The 20,533-nt window shown below is 34.7% G+C and overlaps 1 protein-coding gene across 5 annotated transcripts in view; it reads right to left on the reverse strand.

The window, feature by feature from the left end:
* Positions 1-20,533, reverse strand: part of ripor1 (RHO family interacting cell polarization regulator 1) — a 78,103-nt gene that overhangs the window by 45,729 nt on the left and 11,841 nt on the right. For 2 of the 5 annotated variants that reach the window (XM_073850436.1, XM_073850433.1), the window contains exon 1: positions 5,067-5,199. The exons of 1 other annotated variant lie outside the window; for it this stretch is intronic. In XM_073850436.1, coding sequence (XP_073706537.1) covers positions 5,067-5,085 — 19 coding nt within the window. In that variant the 5' untranslated portion in view covers positions 5,086-5,199. Of the gene's footprint in view, positions 1-1,258; positions 1,414-5,066; positions 5,200-20,533 lie in introns of those variants that run through there. 2 more of the 5 variants (XM_073850432.1, XM_073850435.1) reach the window with 2 other exon arrangements.

The following is a 20,533-nucleotide window of genomic DNA, read 5'->3' on the forward strand; positions in this document are numbered from 1 at the left end:
CAAGGTCTGTTGATGCTGATGGGGAATAAAAACATTCGTGCTTCCAAGCAGGGAGGAGGGGAAACAGTTCAACATTCAGGAAAGTGGAATTTTTTCATTTCCCGCAGGATATTCCACCGTCTGATGGAGAGAGGACAGAAAAATAACATCTGCAGCTAACTACTGGTACAGATAACCCCGACATTTCTCAATTTCTTCAACATTTCTATACTTCTCTTGTTGACATATCAGAATCCATTTACACCATGTTGAAAAATCACATAAAATAATATACAGTTGTATTAGGCAATATCAGACATTATTTTATAAATACTTTTTCTTACTCAGTCAATGTTGGATATTTAATTGTGAATGTGTAATTTTCTCTTTTTTTATTTAACTTTAAGTGAAATGAAGGCAAAGGTAATCTAATCTTAAAAACACAAACAATTTAATAACACTGTTAAATGTAATCTTGAAGCAAATCTCAAAATTAATATCCAGTTTTCATACTGTACATTATATAATTTTGTGATGCCTAAATTTACTTGTATCATCTGGAATTATTTATTTTAGTTTTTGGTGTTTTATTTTTAATGTATACATAAACAGTAGTATAAAATCTTAAAATTGTCCATTCATCAGCTATTAACCACAACATAAAAAAAAAACCTGGACCACAATACCAGTCATAAGTCGCATGGGTATATTTGTAGTAATAGCCATCAATACATTGTATGGGTCAAAATGATAAACTTTTCTTTTATGTCAAAAATCATTAGCATATTAAGTAAAGATGTTCCATGAAGAACTTTTGTAAATTTCCAAATGCAAATATATCAAAACTTTATTTTTGATTAGTATTATGCATTGCTAAGAATTTAATTCAGACAACTTCAAAGGTGATTTTCTCAATAATTAGATTTTTTTGCACCCTCAGATTCCAGGTTTTCAAATAGTTGTATCTCGGCCAAATATTCTCCTATCCTAACAAACCATACATCTATGGAAAGCTTCAGATAATGTATAAATTTCAATTTCCAAAAACTGCCCTTTTTGTGGTCCAGGATTACATATATCAGCTTCCTGGACAGAATTTTCATAACTGCGCATTAGTCAAAAATAACACTCAATTCTAGCCCCTTACAGTAACTCCCAAAAAAACTGCCATATAAAACAAAATCTACAAAAGCTTCACTTCAGTCAACAGCATCTGAATTAACATCAGTAATTAAGGAGAAATGATTTCCCATGACAAACCTCATAAACACAAACACACCTTCTGGCGAGTCTTCTTCCTCCTTTGTGTCAGCAGGTAAACAAGGCAAATGACACATTCTTCCTCTTCAGCATGACTTGTGTGGGAATTAAATGTCTACTACATTCCCTTCACACGCAGAACCTTTCACGAAGAACAAATAAACACCATCAAAGCCTCATCCTTCCAATTGTTGCTCTGTGCCGAGTTCCCACCTGTCCGAAAGCCACCACTTATGAAATATTTGGACACTCCAACTGCACGTCAACTGTTTTCACAATAATCAAAGCGTGTGGATCAGAGCGGCCGTATTGTTCTGGTGGTCTGGCTTCGCTCCAGGACTATTCTAGAGCAACAAAGCACCTGGGGGCCTCCCTACCCCTGATCTGACACAAACCAACTGGAATCCAACCATTAGACACTCTGTCAACCAACCCAAATTTAATGTGATGAGTTACCTTGCTACATTATAGCTTCGAAGCACTATAGACTGGGTTTTCGAGCTCCATCCACACATTGTGAGTGGTTGGGGTGAGCACCTGTGAAATAAAAGCAAGCTTGCCAGTGCTTTCTCCCTGGGAGAGCCGTGATGATAGGATATTCATTATGTTGGTGCCAGTAGCCTCTCTATCTCGGACACATTCCATTCATATCAGAGATTACCAGGGCCTGGTGTCTGTCAAACAAACACTAGTAGGGTTCACAGTCAGAGGGGAAGAAACCTAAAGCTGTGGCCAAAAAAAACTCTTTGGGAACAAGCAAAGAGCGTCAAATGGTTCCCAAAACATCACAGCGTGATATCTAGGGTCAATCCTGCACCTTTACAATCATACTTGACAGCCCACCCCAGTAAAACAACCTCCACTTTAAGGAAAACAAACAAATAAAACTGTGTAAATTCATACAAATATATTAGCAAAAGTTTATGCACCAAAATGAATATGCAATACAGTTGGCATATTTAACAAAATTCTCTTCTCCAGAGTTATTTTTTCTGGTACTGACTAACTGACTGACTAACAAGTTCATGGAGATTGAAAGGCTAATGTAATTTTATGTGACACATTGTTTACAAGCTGTTCTATTGTAGGGCCCTATGATTTCCGCAATGCGGAAAACGAGGCCGGAATCGCCGAATCCAGTCATAAAAATAGAATTTACTGTATATGTCACAGAATTTGCAAAAGTTTGGATAAATAAATCAAAAGTAGGTCAGTACACTTAAATCAAAACGCGATATAGACTAGTGTCTATAAATATTAAGCTACAAAATACTATTTAAATGTGAATCCTGCATGTTCTGCGTGTCTCTGTGAATGAATGGCGCAGATGCGCAGTTTCATTTACTACACATACTGAAGGGCGCATGATGCTCGCTGTGTTTTTAGCCTCTGCCGCCTGAAAATAGTACATGAACAATCTATAGAACTGCTCTGAGACTCACTTTATAGGCATTTTACCTTTCTTTTCAGAAAAAAACTATCATAGTATCATATACAAACAGGAAAAAGTGTTAATAAAGGTGTAAATAAATGTTTGGTTTAACTTGAAGAAACTGTGATAGAAATATATAAGTTAATGAAATGACAGTACTAACACTATTAATAAAATTATTAAAACTTTTTTTAAGGAATATTTATCAGAAAACAAAATATAACTACAAAACACTATTACTGAAAATCATACATTAATAAAACAATAGTAATAAATTAATTCTTTATAAAATCACTTTATTAGACATGCATTTGATTATTAAAATTGAATGAAACCATTCGAAAGGAATCGCATGGAATAAATGGAAAACACAGAATTTGGTAAAAAATAAATAAAAATAAAACTGAATTTGAGAAAAAAATAAACGGTATTTCATAGGGCCATAAAAATGTTAAAGAGTTTTGTTAAACTTTTAATAAATTGCTGTTAAACTGTCAATTTCACGATTTCAATTAATTAGACATGCTTTTTGATTAATATTTGTTAATTTAACCATTAAAACAGAGTCTAGAAAAATTAAAATGGAAAAAAAACATAATTCAGAAAAATTGGAATGGAATTTGGAAAAAATAAAACAGATTTTACAGGGTCCTACTATTGACATCTTTCTGCAGTTGAAACATTTCTGCATATATTTTCTGTAAGATACATACAGCGTTTCTTTTTACGTACATTCTGATGTTTCTTCGTGTTTATTTTGTGCTGTAACTAGTAGTACATAGCTGAGTTCATCAGTTCACATCTTAAAAAAAGCGTAAAAAGGAATTTCTTTTTTGAATTTTGTTATAAAATTGACAGAATTTGAAAGCTCAGACTTAGCTTCATATGAAAAGTAATAAACGCAAACCCTAATGCAATTATTGAATGGTAGGCTCTCTACAAATAATGTGATGTTTTGTTTGCAAATCAAGTATCAGTATAGACTAAAAGATCTTAGTTCTTGGTAAAACTGAAGATCAATTAAAAACAAATATTGTCTAAAAAAAATATTAAAATCTATATTGTCTAGCCCCAAGATATTCATTTTGAATTACATTTTGGACATTTTCGGACAAATATTTTCAGTTGCCCAAATGTTGGTGCATCACTACTAGTGACAATTTTTAGAATATATTTTAAATACTACATTTGTCCTAAAACCAAAACAATACCCGTTCTTGTCTTAGGACAACTTTGATGAACTTTTGTGATCCACTTCAAATGTTGACTATTGTATATTATTTATATTTTAAAATATTATCATCAAACCATTTTTGGACAGGTTGATGTATCAGTCTATCAGTCTATCAGTATCATCAATTAATACTTAGTAATGAAATGCTGCTTGGAAATCTTTCTTCAATACCAGGATGTGACAACAAGCATCTTGAGAGTTAATAATAGTTATGTGGCTTTTTTGAAATCCCTTAGCACTTAACATTTGCCCCACATGGTGTATCCTTCCTTCCATTCTCTGAGCAAAGGCCTGAAACAAGAAACTGGCTCCGTTTCCCTTTTCCTCCCTCTCCAACTGCAAATCTTTGGATCAGCTCAAAAGTTAAGATATATCATTAATAATAAGCCAATTCTTTCAACAGTTCTCTGCAACAGTTATGAAATTGTGAATGACTGTTTACAGCTTCTGCTTTTCCAGGCCTTGAGTAAACCGAAGGTACAGTCCTGGCTAAACTTAAGGACCTCCATGTGTGTTTGTTCTAGATGACCCTGCGGTGGCAGAATGAACCGTAGCCCAAAGTAAACACACTTTGAGTGTCCACTCTCTCTCACTCCAATAGAACCATCACATGGGAACCCAGCGGGACGTCTGTCCCAGAATGACAATGGTCCCACCACAAAACCCAGAAACATCTGGATAGAAACAGTGCTGGACAATGACGAAAACCACAATACCATCGCTATTCCTCTCCCAACAAACTCAGGCCTGTGAAAACATACACATCTCCTGATGCGAGGAACTATTTCATGTATCTTTACAGATTAGTTTCACTTCCCTACAGCTGACACAGAACTGAGAAGAATACAATCACATTTCTTACCACTTTTCAGCTTTTGAGACACGTTATCACTTTTGTGTACTTCAGCTATGGCTTCCAAGCGTCCTTGGCGAGTCAAAACAAAATTCATCCAAGCCAATGTTGACAAATTTTCAACTTTGTGAAAAGGAAAGCTTTCTACATCATTCTACAATAAAAACTAGAAAATGTATTAAATAAACATCCAAAATATTCCTCTGACAACTGTAACCTCAATTCCAAGCTGTAACTCAACAATATTAGACGACACGTACCTCAAGATCATATCTGACTAAACAGTTATTCATAAATCTCAAGAGTACCTCCATATCCACTGTACATTTTGCAGTGTCGTCTTCTGATGAATGCTGAAAAACAAGATGTATTCCTCTGACTCTTCAAAGCAAATGAGTAATATAAAGAACAATCACAGTTCCAGCTGTGGTGGTCTTCATCCTCTACTCATACTCTCACAGCACTGGCAGAAAGAGAAAGAAAGAAGCTGCCAGGAAATGGGAAGGCCGTCGCCCTCTCCACAGCCCACTCCTCCCCCTCGTTCTGTTTCCCGTTCACTTCCCTGTCTGACATCACACTCTTCCTGCCTCTCCCTTTTCCAGCAAAGGGCCTGCACTTTGTTTTTTAATGATAAACACCCAGTGCACACTCACTCCAGAAGTTTCCAGGTTTAAAGTTGTTAATAATGAATCTAATCTTGTTATATTTACATAACGTGGTCGTATAAAACACTGACTTGTTTGAACAGTGCTGGAACATCTTTTAAAAAATGTCAAGCTTGATGTAGCCCTAGGTTACTCTTCATAAGTATGTACTTAAATTACATTCAACAACATTTTTTCATAATTGTTTTCATTTTGTTGAATTCATTTTGTTAGAATCAGAATTACTAGTCTTAATTTCAAAACTCTTATCAGTGTTCACTGTTCAGTCACAAACTCTGGGTAATTTCCACTTTCCTGAATCACGCTCCATACGGTAAATCTGATCGCTATCTAAATGAAGCATGGCAATTGCCTTTGGCTACTAAACATCAAAGATGTCAGTCAAATCAGTACGGTCACTATATGAGTTCAGTTCCCACACTAGTACATGTTCATTTATACTTGTATAACCTACTGAAATTAGTATTCTAAGCTACAGTTCAAAATATGACTGTTCAATCAAAGATTAACAAACACAGTAGTATAGAGCATAGATAATCATTAATTAAAAGTGATTTGTAACTTTAATCTTCAACATGTGACCACAAATCTGCGTTGTTAGTCCTATTATAAAACTTCTCTATAGATGTCAGTCCTCCACATCTTTCCGGTATTGTGACGTACATCCGGTAATTATTGAAAAGAAATTTAAAAAAGGTAGGGTGGGGACTTGGTCCTATCCAGCAGACTAAAAGATTGGTCTAGCATACATGATGAGAGAAGTCTGTCGAAGATGGAGTTAAAACAATTACAAGGTCAAAACTAAAAATTGAAATTGAAATAAATGTATCATTGAGAAATAAATGAACAATAAGATCAATACCATCCATTCAGAAATGAAAAAAGGGTGAATTTCCATTTCATGCCATCTTTTAAAAGAACCATTTTTTAAAGAACTTTTTACATCTAGACTTGTCATACTGCGGATTTGCTTAATCCCTGTAGGCTGTCAAATATTTAAGAACATAATGCTACATTATGTGATAGCATTGTGACTCTTTTTAAAAACATGGGACAATCCTTAAAGGGATAGTTCACCCCAAAATTTTAATTTGATGTGTATCTGCTTATTTCCAGGGCATCCCAGATGTAGGTGACTTTGTTTCTTCAGTAGAACACAAATGAAGATTTTTAACTTAAACCATTGCAGTCTGTCAGCCATATAATGGCAGGCAATGGGACCCACGGCTTTGAGAGTTTAAAAAACATACACAGACAAAACCAAATTAAACCCTGCGGCTCGTGACGATACATTGAGGTCTTAACATACAAAACAATCTGTCTGTGCAAGAAACTGAACAGTATTTATAGCATTTTCTACCTCTGATCCACCGCAATGTCCAACTGTCCTGAGCACGTTCGCAACAGCCGGCGCGTGACATGTCAACATGCTCTGGCATAGTAGATGCACACGAAACCAATTAAAAACTAAAAGATTAAGTTTGCTTGTGAGAACTCATCTGGGATTGTTGACTTTTCACCAAATCCCAACTTTTGAGCCTGATCGACTGAAGTTATGGTTGCTTGCTTTTTGTCACGCACCACACTCAGGACAGTTGAACATTGCAGTGGATCAGAGGTAAAAATTATATAAATAAAGTTCAGTTTCTTGCACAGACCAATTGTTTCATGTGTTAAGGCCTCAATGTATCGTCATGAGCTGCAGGGTTTAATTTGGTTTTGTCTGTGTGTTTCATTTTACTTTTTTTTTTTTGAAGCTGTGGGTCCCATTGACTGCAATTATATGACTGACAGACTGCAATGGTTTAAGTTAAAAATCGAGAAACAAAAAGTCACCTACATCTTGGATGACCTGGGGGTAAGCAGATAAACATAAGTTTTTCATTTTTGGGTGAACTATCCTTTTAAAGGGATGGTTCACCCCAAAAAAATTACTCCATGATTTACTTCAAGCCATCCTAGGTGTATATGACTTGCTTCTTTCAGACGAATACAGTCAGAGTTATCTTGATCGCTAGATCAAATGTCCTGGCTCTTCCAAGCTTTATAATGGCAGTGAATGGGTGTTGAGATTTTAAAGTTCAATAAAGTGCATCCATCCATTATAAAAAGTGCTCCACATAGCTCTGAGGGGTTAATAAAGGCCTACTGAAGAGAATCGATGCATTTTTGTAAGAAAAACATCCATATTTAAAACTTTATAAACCAATCTCTAGCTTCCGCTAACTGTTGTACGCAAAATGAGATGACTGAATGACTTGTGTGTCTCGTGCTGTTTACAGCAAAGGAAAACCAGTCTCCTATTGGCTTATATAGACACTTTTCCTTACAAATTCTTGTTTTGTACTTCTAATTCGTGACTGATGCTTTGCGTTACTCTCTTCTCTATGTTTCCGCGTTCATCACTGCATTCCTCTGCATCCTACATAATCCACTCTCTCGTGAACACGCATACAGTTAGCGAAAAGCTTATATAAATCGCTAATTGTTGTACTCACGTTAACGAGAGAGTGGCGTTCCAGTGGATGAAGAAGGACATAGGCGAACGCAGCAATGAATTAGAGGATTTGTAATGAAAAATGTCTCGAGTTTTCCTGTTTTCCTTTGCTGTAGACAATACTTGGTTCTCACGAGACTAGCATATTCTCACCAGAACTTACGCAGCGCATGCATCATCCTCTGGTACACCACTCACTCGTGTATGTCGAACGACAGTTAGCGAAAGCTAGATATTACAGTTTGTAAATTTTAAATATGGATATTTTTCTTACAAAAACACATCGATTTGCTTCAAAAGGCCTTTATTAACTCTCCGGTGCTGTGTGGAGCACTTTTTTATGATGGATGGAGGCACTTTATTGAACTTCAAAATCTCAACACCTATTCACTGCCATAATAAAGCTTAAAAGAGCTAGGACATTTTTTTTATATAACTCCGAGTGTATTCGTCTGAAGGAAAAAAGTCATACTGTACACCTAGGATGGCTAGAGGCGAGTAAATGGGGTCATTTTGGGGTAAACTATCCCTTTAATAGAATGATATAAGCTGTGAAATTGAATTTCAGTTTCAGTTTCCCTTGATCAAGAATTCCATCCTGATAAGCGATGACAGCAGCACAGCTCATCAAAGGCAACAGATGATGGTCAACACAGGGTGACTTTATACACCATATTATTATTACGTGGCTGAAATGACAGATCACAACAAACATGTTTGTGATGTTCAAATGAGAATATGAGTATGGGGAAATGCTTCAGACAGGCAGCTTGTATGACTGGTTTTTGTGGAGTAAACCTAGACATCACAGCTTCCTCATATGCTCCTAATAAGCTGTTTACCATTGAAGTAGGTGTTCATATTTAATTGTCTTTCATAAGTGTCATTAAAGGTGATGCAAACTGGCTGCAGTTCTATAGAAGTTGCTGTGGCGATTAGCAACCTGTCACATTCAGAGAGGCTGGAGAGGAGATTTCTGTCAGCAACACACCACAGACGCCTGTCTAGAGGTCACATCACTCACTCAGCAGTAACCGAAAACTACTGTGAAGTCGTCACGAAGCTTGTCTGTTTGAATGTCTGTCTGTGTTTGAATATTTGTCAAACAATCAGATCACGCAAGGTCAGACACAAAGAGACAAACAATTCACACACATATATAATTAAAGAAAATTGCAATTTTTTAAAGTGCTACTTATCATTGAGAGCATCTTTTCACATTGAGGACAACTGAGGGACTTATATGCAACTATTACAGAAGGTTTACTGATGCTTCGGAAAGAAACACAATGCATTAAGAGCCAGAGGGTGAAAACTTTTGAACAGAATAAAGATGTGTACATTTTTCTTATTTTGCCTAAATATTACATTGTTTTCATTTTGTACTGCCCTTCAGAAGCTACAGAAGATACTTACATGTTTCCCAGAAGACAAATTCTGGGAAAAATTAAAAAAGTGTGCATTTAAACCTTCTGATTGTATTTGTCTGAAAGAAGAAAGTTATAAACACCCAGGATGGCTTGAGGGTGAGTAAATCATGTGTATACCATATACCATATTATCTTAAAGATACTATTGCCCAGCCCTAGTAAGAACCTATTAGCACAGAAGGATCTGGATGAATTGCTGACAGTCTCTAAAATATAAATATACACTAGTAATGCTCTCATTTATAGAGCTAATATCAATAACACTCTCTCAGGTAGCAGGTCAGCAGACTGAACCTTATATTAAAGTGTCTGATTATTCATTTCCTCAGACAATTTGTTTATTACTCATATCATGTTGTGGATAAAGAGAGCTTGACTGGGGTTTATCTGTGTACCACAGCAATGACTTCACTATAGTGACAGTGAATCTGTTATGGTGACACCAGGGCAATAGACAGTATGAAAATCACGTGAGGACAAAGCCACAGTCTGACTAGCTGACTTTAGCTCTGAACATTTCAGGATGTACCATTAACTGTATGCTGTGAACATGCAAATTCAACCACAAAGAACAGATAATATTTCCAAAGACACCACAAGTATAAAAGTTAACACTTGCTTCATAACTTCTCACTTCTCAAAACTATGCAAAAATGTATTCTCTTAGCTTCATAACATTACATTTGAAGCACTGATGTCACATGGACTATTTTAACAATGTCCTTACTACTTTTCTGGGCCTTGAATGTGTCTATATAGGGTCAGAAGGCTGTTGGATTTCATCCAAAATATCTTAATTTGTGTCATGAAGACATGAAGAGGAGTAAATAATGACAGAATTTTCGTTTTTAAATGAACTATCACTTTAAACGTCAAGCATGCCTATATATTTAGTAGAGTGTAAAAGACAAAAATATAGTAATATGACAATATTCACACTCCAAAGCCAAAATTCACGAAATTCAATAAAAGCAGGTTATGCTAGTAAGTTACAATATTTGTATACAGCCACTGAACACTAACAAATGACTAATGGCATTGTGGCTTATGCTAAGTACCTCACCATAAGGTAATGCCAGATGTAGAGGCTACGAAGTCATGTGCAAAAGGTGCTTACGATGATCCTACGATGAGTCACAATGTGAGACATCTGGACCAACACACATGAACACCAGGTGGAATATCCCACTAGCTCCACACACATAAACACACCGATTAGTACTGAGTTTCAGGATCCTCAATGAGAAAAAAACAGCTATGATTGGTCTGTAAAATACTGATATTAATTTGACATCACGTCCCTCTTGGTCAGCCAATAAGACCTTTATTTCCTCCACTGCCTGCCTTTAGACTGATAACAACAAGTGAAAGAGGAAGTGAGAGGGGCAGGGGATAAATATAATGCTTTATTTATTGGCCATTAAATAGGGGGTGTTGTGGCTTACAGCAGAGGCGTGCTGTTGTTCCACTGACTCTGCATTCTGCAAAAGAGTTATTGCTATTGCTGACTTCTCTGCTGATGGCTTTACATACACATGCTAAAAAAATCCATACTGCCACCACTGCCTGACAATTTGTACTTTCAAAACAAGAAAACTTAGGCACATAAAAAGGCTTTGTGAAAGTTTGTAGTTTGCACAAACATTCCCATTCAAATTCCAAGCAGAAAATCTCATTTTCACTCAGAAGTTGCTGGTAAATCTTACAAATAATAATCACCAAGTAACACAATGAATTACACATGAAATAATGTTGTAAATAAAGTTTAGTTTCTTGCACAGACAAATCACTTCGCTTCATAAGACCTCAATATATCATCAGGAGTCACATGTATTAATTTTGTATTAATATGTTTTTTGACTCAAGAGCCTGTAGCTGCTGACTTGCAATTTATTAAATTACCAAGGACCATGGTTTCACCTCAAAATCTTCTTTATTGTTCTATTTAAGAAAGAAAGTCACCTACATCTTGAATGGCCTGAGGGAAAGTAAACTAACAGCAAATTTGTGAAATGACTTCTTCTGACTTCTTTTCTCAGAATTGTGAGATATGAAGTCAGAATTGTGTGATATAAATTCACAACCAGAATTACAAGATATAAACTCACAATTGTGAGTAATAAAGCCAGAATTGTGAGATATGAAGTCAGAATTGTGGGATATGAATTCACAGCCAGAATTACAAGATATAAACTCGCAATTCTGAAACTCACAGTGAGTCATTATGTCAGAATTGTGAGATAAAAACTTGCAATTCTGAGAAAATTATTTTTTTCACCTCAGAATATATCACAATTTCAAGTTTATAGCATGTTATTCTAAGAAAAAAAATGTTATAATTGCGAGTTTGTCTCTTACAATTCTGAAACTCAAAGCAAGTTTAAATATCACAATTCTGAGAAAAAAGTCAGAATTGCTTTTTTATATCTTGCAATTCTGGCTTTATTTCTCACAATTTCAAATTTATATCTCACAATTCTGTGAAAAAAGTCAGAATTGCTACTTTATATCTTGCAACTTTGGTTTTATTTCTCACAATTTCAAGTTTATATTACGCAATTCTAAGAAAAAAATTAGAAGTGAGAGTTTATATCTCACAATTCTGGGGTTATTTCTCACAATTTCAAGTTTATATCTCACAATTCTGTGAAAAAAGTCAGAATTGCTTCTTTATATCTTGCAACTTTGGTTTTATTTCTCACAATTTCAAGTTTATATCACACAATTCTAAGAAAAAGGTTTGAATTGCAAGTTTGCATCTCACAATTCTGACTATTTCTTGAAATAGCGAGTTTGTATCTTACAATTCTGGCTTTATTTCTGACAATTTCAAGTTTATATCTCACAATTCTGTTAAAAAAGTCAAAACTGCTTCTTTACATCTTGCAATTCAGACTTTATTTCTCACAATTTCAAGTTTATATCACGCAATTCTAAGAAAAAAGTTAGAATTGAGAGTTTATATCTCACAATTCTGACTATTTCTCAAAATAGCAGGTTTATCACAATTCTGAGAAAAAAAAGTCTGAATTGCTTGTTTATATCTCGCAATTCTGACTTTATTTCTCACAATGTTGAGTTTATATCATGCAATTCTAAGAAAAAGTTTGAAATGCGAGTTTACCTCTCGATTCTGACTATTTCTCAAAATAGCGGGTTTTTATCATACAATTCTGAAAAAAAAGTAAGAATTGCTTGTTTATATCTCGCAATGCTGACTTTATTGCTCACAATTTCACGTTTATATCACACTTTTCTAAGAAAAAAGTTTGAATTGCGAGTTTGTATCTCACGATTCTGGCCATTTCTTAAAATAGCAAATTTGTTTCTCACAATTCTGAGAAAAAGTCAGAATTGCTTCTTTATATCTTGCAATTCTGAGTTCGTATCTCACAATTTCGAGTTTATATCACGCAATTCTAAGAAAAAAGTTTGAACTGCTTGTTTACATCTCCCAATTCTGACTTTATTTCTCACAATGTTGAGTTTATATCAAGAATCGTGAGTTTATTTCTCATGATTCTGACTATTTCTCAAAACAGCGAGTTTGCATCTTACAATTGTAATAAAAACGTCACAGTTGCAATTTTGTATCACACAATTCTGAGAAAAAAGTCAGAATTGTGAGATGTAAACTTGCAAGTGTAAGAAAAAAAATCAGAATTGTGAGATAAAAAGTCGCAATAACCCTTTAATTTTTTTATTCAGTGGCGGAAATGGCCTTTCATACACTTCCTTGTTTTCCTCAGAAGCAAAGTTATCTTAAAATCTCACGTATCTCATGCATCTCTATAGCCATTCAACCTAATCAGTTTTGATCTAAACTGGTCATTTTAAAAGAAGCCTGCATACCATCTTCACACATGACTGAACCTGAACACAGAAAAGGTTGAACTTTCATGACCTAATAGCAAATCATAGCTTAGTTTAAGAAAAGTTCACAAATTATGGATAACCCTTTTCCCACATAGACACATCATGCTGGTACTGACACAAATCAAATAAATTCCTCAGATGCAACATACAAGAATACCTCAGCAAGCCATGGCACGCTATCACACATCTTAAATAGACCATCTCAACTTTCATATGATTATGAAGGCATTGGGCCATGTCTGATAAGAGAAAGTTACGAAACATCCCGTAGCTTGTCCTAAATGCCAGGGTACAGGCAAGTTCCTAGACCCTCATGAATCCAAGACTTTCTGTTTAATCCCCAGCTGGACGTTAAGAGGCTTATGGGTCACGGTGTAGAAGTATAATCAGTCAATATATTACACAGTGTTGTAGAAAAGACAATATACTAGAAAATGCCCTCACAGTCCATAATAAAAAACTAAATTAATACTGGTTGCTCAAGCTTTTAAAAAATACAATGCACATCAACAATCTCTATTACACTTTAGCTTAATGATACAAATAGCATGAACATAAATTCACAATAAATCACATAAAATCACATCCCACAAACCTAATACTTATACAAGAAATATTATGAGTGCTTGACATCATTCTACATGAGGCACAGCATAGTCACACTTGACATGTCCCATCAACAACCCAGACTTGTTTTAGTGTTTTAGTTCCCCAGACCTCAGCGGATGTCTGCTTGTGAACATAATTGCAAAAACAAATTTCATGCAATAATGCACCTGCAGCATTCCATGCGAAATCGTTTGGATGCGGATATTTAAACTACGACAGTATGTGGCTCTGCACAGCATGTGTCATGATCTCAGCAAAGAAAACACTTTAGTAACTACTTAGAGACCACTGAAATTTATGTAGACTTAGTTAACATTTTTCTCCTGTCCTTTCACTCCATGTAATATGAGCATAAAAAGGATATGAGAGGTCAAGCCTGTGATCTTTTCCAAAGATATCATGGTTTAAAATAGATCATGACCTTTATGTGTGAGTGTGGGTGTAGACCAAAAAACGGCGAAAAAAGGTGGAGAGGGGTTCTTCCCAGTCTCGTTTCATAAACAAATCAAGGAATCATCCTAAAGCCAAGGGCTCTGAGAGCACCACTGGAGAGGGAAAGAGGATCAGACATGAAAACCCTCACTTCCTGTTTGTTTAAACCCTTCAGAGACGAGCAGTGCTCTGCATTCGTGGACTAAAGTTCTATCACTTTACTGAAAGTAGAAGGATTAATTTTCTGTGTGAACTTTTCTAGATCTTTAACGAGTATGTCACTTTAAAGCCTTATTCATGTGTTCCACAGATGTACTTGGCAATTTTATTAATGTGTTTTATTGCGCATGCATCCAAAGCATAACTAACACCCACATCCAGACAAACACTCCCATCTTATTAAAAACAAAATCTCAAGCCCATCTGAATCTGATCATAAAATCACAGCGGCCTGTAACTAAAACTCAAACTCAGAAACTATTGCTGTCACTGGATTCGGTATCTTACGGACTAACTCTAGGAATGTGAAGTTTCCTGAATACATACACATATTTCCCATCATCAGGACTCCAGCAGGACTTTGAGATCTTTAGCCAGTGTGACCTTACTTGAGGTTCTTTCGGCACCACAGGGAGAACATCAAGCATGAAGACACTCCAGCTCGCTGTGAATTTAACTGCAACTCTGTACGCTTTTTTCCTACCATATTAGGGTCTGTGTAGCAACAGAACTGGTTCATGTTTTATTTCATCAAAAATTAACTCCAACAACTAAAAGTGTTCCTAAAAAAAAATTTTGGCAGCTGAACTCCTTAAATGTTAAGTATGTGCCAATAGTTGCCGCAAAAATTAAAATTCTGTTATTAATTACTCACCCTCATGTCTTTACAAACCTGTAAGACCTTTGTTTATCTTCAGAACACAAATGAAGATATTGGTGATGAAATCCGAGAGCTTTCTGACCCTGCATGGACAACACAACTGACACGTTCAAGGCCCAGAAAGGTAGTAAATACATTGTTAAAATAGTCCATGTGACATCAGTGGTTCAATCTTAATTTTAAGAAGCTATGAGAATACTTTTTCACATGTATCATGGTACTCTCATGAACGTGTGTCGAAGATTTACATGGAAGAGAAGAAATAGATGAATAAAGTCATAATTTTTGTTTTATTTGCACACAAAGAGTATTCTCGCAGCTTCATGAAATTACGGTTGAACCACTGACGTCCCATAGACTATTTTAACAATGTCCTATGTTTCTAAGACTTGAATGTGTCCGCTGAGTTGCTGTATACGCAGGGTCAGAAAGCTCTCAGATTTCATCAAAAATATCTCAATTTGTGTTCTGAAGATGAAAAAAGGTCTTATGGTTTTAGAACGACATGAGGGTGAGTAATTCATGAATTTTCATTTTTGTGACTAGTCCTTTAAGTTAATAAAGTTTTTATTTCACACTACAAGTTACAGTACTTATATTTATTAGGGCTGGATTTTGACAATTCGATTTTATTCTGATTTATAAGCTTGCGATTCGATTTCAATTATTTTAGATATGTATTAGATACAGTAGGTGGCAAATTTTCTCAAGGAAAAAATCTAATGCTGTAAAATATACATGAGAGTCAGTTGGTACTACATTACTATAATATTGAAATAATAAAGTTACAATTACATAATTATATTCCTATTCCAATTCGTTTTTTGAAATATAAACATTTAAATGTTGGCTGACATAAAAACTTATTATTCAAACATAAATTAAACACTGAAGAACCAATAAATATGTTATATGGTACCTATATATTTAGCAAAATGCTCCTCTTTAGAGTTAATTTTTTCTAGCTGACTAATGATTTCATGGTCACCAAATGTATTTTTTAGGTAAATATTACGTTACGAGACATTTTTCGGTATATGGTTTGTTTTACTGTTTTTAACAAATATTCGGATGTTCATTCATGTTTATTTTGTGCTATAACTGGTATTAAAGCGGAGGAGACGATCAGTTCATGTGCCGCTTCTTCAACTGAGATGCAACAGTGATCTGTCATTCCACATTAACCCTCATGTGGTGTTCATGTCATTTTTGACTGGAGAAGATTTTCTTTTTCCTGAAAATACTAGTTAATGTTATCGCATTGAACTGAAACTTAGTGACTTTGTTCACAGAGACTATAACAACTTGTCCACATTTTTTATTTATTTATTTTTTACTTTTTTGTGTTGTTTTTTTCACCTTGTTACACCTATGGTGTTCCCGGTCAAAAATGACAGGCCTACACAAAATAGCTTATAAATCCCTCGTTATGCTATATTATCCCCAAAAATTGGATTCAATCTTTTTATCAACTTGTTTTCTTTCAATTAGGACTGGTTTTGTATTCAATTTTCAAACAGTTTAATTGTAGGAGTCATTTATCCGAGCTTATGCACCTCAGTTTTTGAGTGAAAAAAGCATTATTTGTTAATAATTTTGGCAATATTGAGAAAAATATGAAAATACATTGCACTATTGATCACACTAGTCTACTTTAATGTTTAACCAGGAAATTTCTTTTGAAATGCTTTTATTTTGTACAAAATGACACAGAGTCACACTTGTGGTGTTCCCGGTCAAAAATGACGAGCCTACACAAAATAGCTTATAAATCACTTGTTATGCAATATTATCACCCAAAATTGGATTCAATCTTTTTATCAACTTGTTTTCTTTCAATTAGGACTGGTTTTGTATTTCATTTTCAAACGGTTTAATTGTAGGAGTCATTTATCCGAGCTCCTGGTCATTGAAAGTGAATGGGGGAGACTGAAAATTAGAGAAAAATTTAGTTGTCAGGAGCATGTTTATCATGTTCACATATGTATATGTGTGCTTGCAGACATAGAGCCAATGGACATGTGCATGCATGGATACATGTATGACTGACACACACACACACACACACACACACACACACACACACACACACACACACACACACACACACACACACACACACACACACACACACACACACACACACACACACATTTCTGAAAGAAACATTCTTTTTCACAGTGATAAATTTTTTTTTATCTAATATCCATTCATCAATCTGACATTACCACATTCGAACACACACTCACACACCTAAACTCACACTCACGCACAAACTGGCTGTGACTGCAGTGACCCTGCTTCAAAAGAATCTCTCTTTCATGTTCTTGTTTCATCACACCTTCCAGACAAAATATTATGACATTTTGTTTTGGAACTGTGATGTTCTCATTTTTTTACTTAAAAAATTAGATGCCTACTCTCAGATAAATGAGGCCCACAATTAATTAGATGCAAATAGAAATATAAAACCAGTCCTAATTGACAGAAAACAAGTTGACAAAAAGATTGAATCCAAGATTGGGTGAAAATGTGGTTAAATGAGTAATTTATAAGCTATTTTTTATAGGCCTGTCATTTTTGACCGGGAACACCACAAGTGTGACTATATGCCATTTTTTACAAAATAAAAGTTTTTCAAAACAAACTTCCTGGTGAACCATTAAAGTAGACTAGTGTGATCAACAGAACCAATATTTGTTCATATTTTTTTAATATTTCCAAAATTATTCAAAAATAATGATTTTTTTAATTAAAAAAATTAGATGCCTACTCTCAGATAAATGAGGCCCACAATTAATTAGATGCAAATAGAAATATAAAACCAGTCCTAATTGACAGAAAACAAGTTGACAAAAAGATTGAATCCAAGATTGGGTGAAAATGTGGTTAAATGAGTGATTTATAAGCTATTTTTATAGGCCTGTCATTTTTGACCGGGTACACCATAGGTGTAATAGGATTTTGAACACCACATGAGGGTTAAACAGTGCCAAAACTGTGATTATTGTTTGAATACTGTAATACAATCCATCAAATCTGAAATTTTTATGAAACTTTGTTTCATATCAAAAGTAACAAAGCACAAAGCTTATTGCGATTTATTGGAGTGCAGAATTGCTACAATGTACCATTCATTAACTGAAAACAGACTAGACTAAATGATTCTTGGGATTTAAGAATTAATATAGTTTCGTAAAACGAGAATCGATTAAAATTAAAAAATCGATTTGTTTTTACCCTCAAGATTTAGACATTTCAAATCCTTAAGCTTTTATTTTGTCAGAATACTGCCGAAGTGCTATAAATGCCTGCCCAGAAAAATGTTGGAAATTATGCAAATGTATACTGTTTTTTATTGTTTTATTTTAAATGTAGTTTATACAAAATATAAAATGTATGTTTTTAATATAAATTTTCATTTAATTTATACATTTATAAACTAAACAAAATATATTCAAGTGTGGCTGATAAACAAACAAACAAATAATTACATAAATGTATATCATATTTTATATTTTAATTCTAAAATATCTAAATACAAATCTAAAATAATTTATTTAATATTATTTATTGTAAATGTAAATAAATACATTTTAACCATATTTTAAAAAAGATATGACAAATAATTTATTATATTTTATACTTGATTAAAATATTAATATCACACACACATACATACACATATACATTTATAAATAAAACAAAATATATTCAAGTGTGGCTGATAAATAAATAAATATTTTACATTTTATTTTAATCTTAAAATATGTAAATATGTAAATAGAATCTAAAATAATATATTTCTTTTAACAAACCTTCGGATGTTCATTTATGTTTATTTTGTGCTATAACTAGTATTAAAGCAGAGGAGATGATCAGTTCATATGCGCTTCGCACTGCCGCTTTTTAAACTGTGTTACTCCACAATAAACAGTACCAAAGCGGCATTTATTGTTTGAATACTGCAATAAAATACACAGAATTTAAAATCTGAGACTTTGTTTCATATCAAAAGAAATAAAGCACAAAGCTGATTGCGATTTATTGGATGGTAGGCATGCTACAATGTTCAATTGATTAACTGAAAACAGACTAGACTAACTGATTCTTGGGATTTAAGAATCAAAATAGTTTCGTAAAAACAAGAATTGATTAAAATCGTAAAATCAATATTGTTACTTAAAAATATTTAAAACTTTAAGATGTAAATATTTCAAATCCTAAAGTTTTTTTTGTTTGTTTTTTTTTTTTACTGTTGAAGTGCTATAAACGCCTGCCCATAAAATTTGAAAATTATGCAAATGTGTACCGTTGCATTCACAAACACACATAAACTCACAGCACTAACAGAGATGGATTTCACTGCATTTACTGTAAACCCCAGTTTGAGAAACCCTGACCTATAGCTCTGACAATGTCAAGCCTGAAGCTAACTGAGGCTATAATAAATCACTCATCAGTCTCAGACTGTACCATGAGCTGTTCCTTTTGTTTACAGGAAGAACACTTGACCCAGGACACAAGGTGCTGATTCAGAATTTTCTTCTTAAAAGGATTAAAGTCTTTTTTTGCACATGCAATGAATGTCAATGGGGTCCAAAACAACACTGAACCTCTTTATAGACAAAAACGCTTGAAACATTCTCCTGTGTTCTACAGTAGGAAGTCACAGGTAGCACATGATGACAAATACACATATGATGACAAATACAGTGACACCTGCACATGAGAATTGCATGGAATTTCAGTTCAGCACATTCACAGGTATCACAAGCCCATTTGTCAGCACTTGTGTGGGCTTGAGGAAGTTTTGACTTGTTTGTGGCCTTTGGTACAGATCACATCATTGGTGGCAAGCTAATCACAGACACCCAAGGAGTCACAAGTCACTGTGGCTTTAGGGTAAAGACAGTCACGGGCTCAAAGTGCCGTGTGTGTGTTCGGGGCATTAGGTTTGTACTGTGTGTTTGTGGCAGACCACACAGCTGTCTCAGAGACCTGATGGTGTAAGCTGATTAACTTATTAGAGAGCAGACTGGCAAGGTGTAAGTGATCTGTCACAACACACGGCTCTTTAAGGATGGCATCATCCTGAATTGGTCACAGTCAAGAAAAGAATCGAACCATACACACCTGAGAACAACTGGAAAATAGAACGACTTTTACGTGGGTGGTGATGATGATCTTGGAAATTTAAAGTTATATAAGTTATTCCAAAAGCAACATGGTCTAATCCACATGAAAGGCACTCGTCAACGCCCACACCGGGTGGTGTAAACAGAATAATGTTCTTAGCATACTGAAACTCTGACGATGACCTGGAGTCATGGAGACTAATGGTCAACTGACATGGGTTTTTCAATGGATGATGCAGGTATGTAGA

This window comes from Garra rufa, chromosome 11, assembly GCF_049309525.1.
Source record: "Garra rufa chromosome 11, GarRuf1.0, whole genome shotgun sequence".
NCBI lineage: Eukaryota > Metazoa > Chordata > Actinopteri > Cypriniformes > Cyprinidae > Garra > Garra rufa.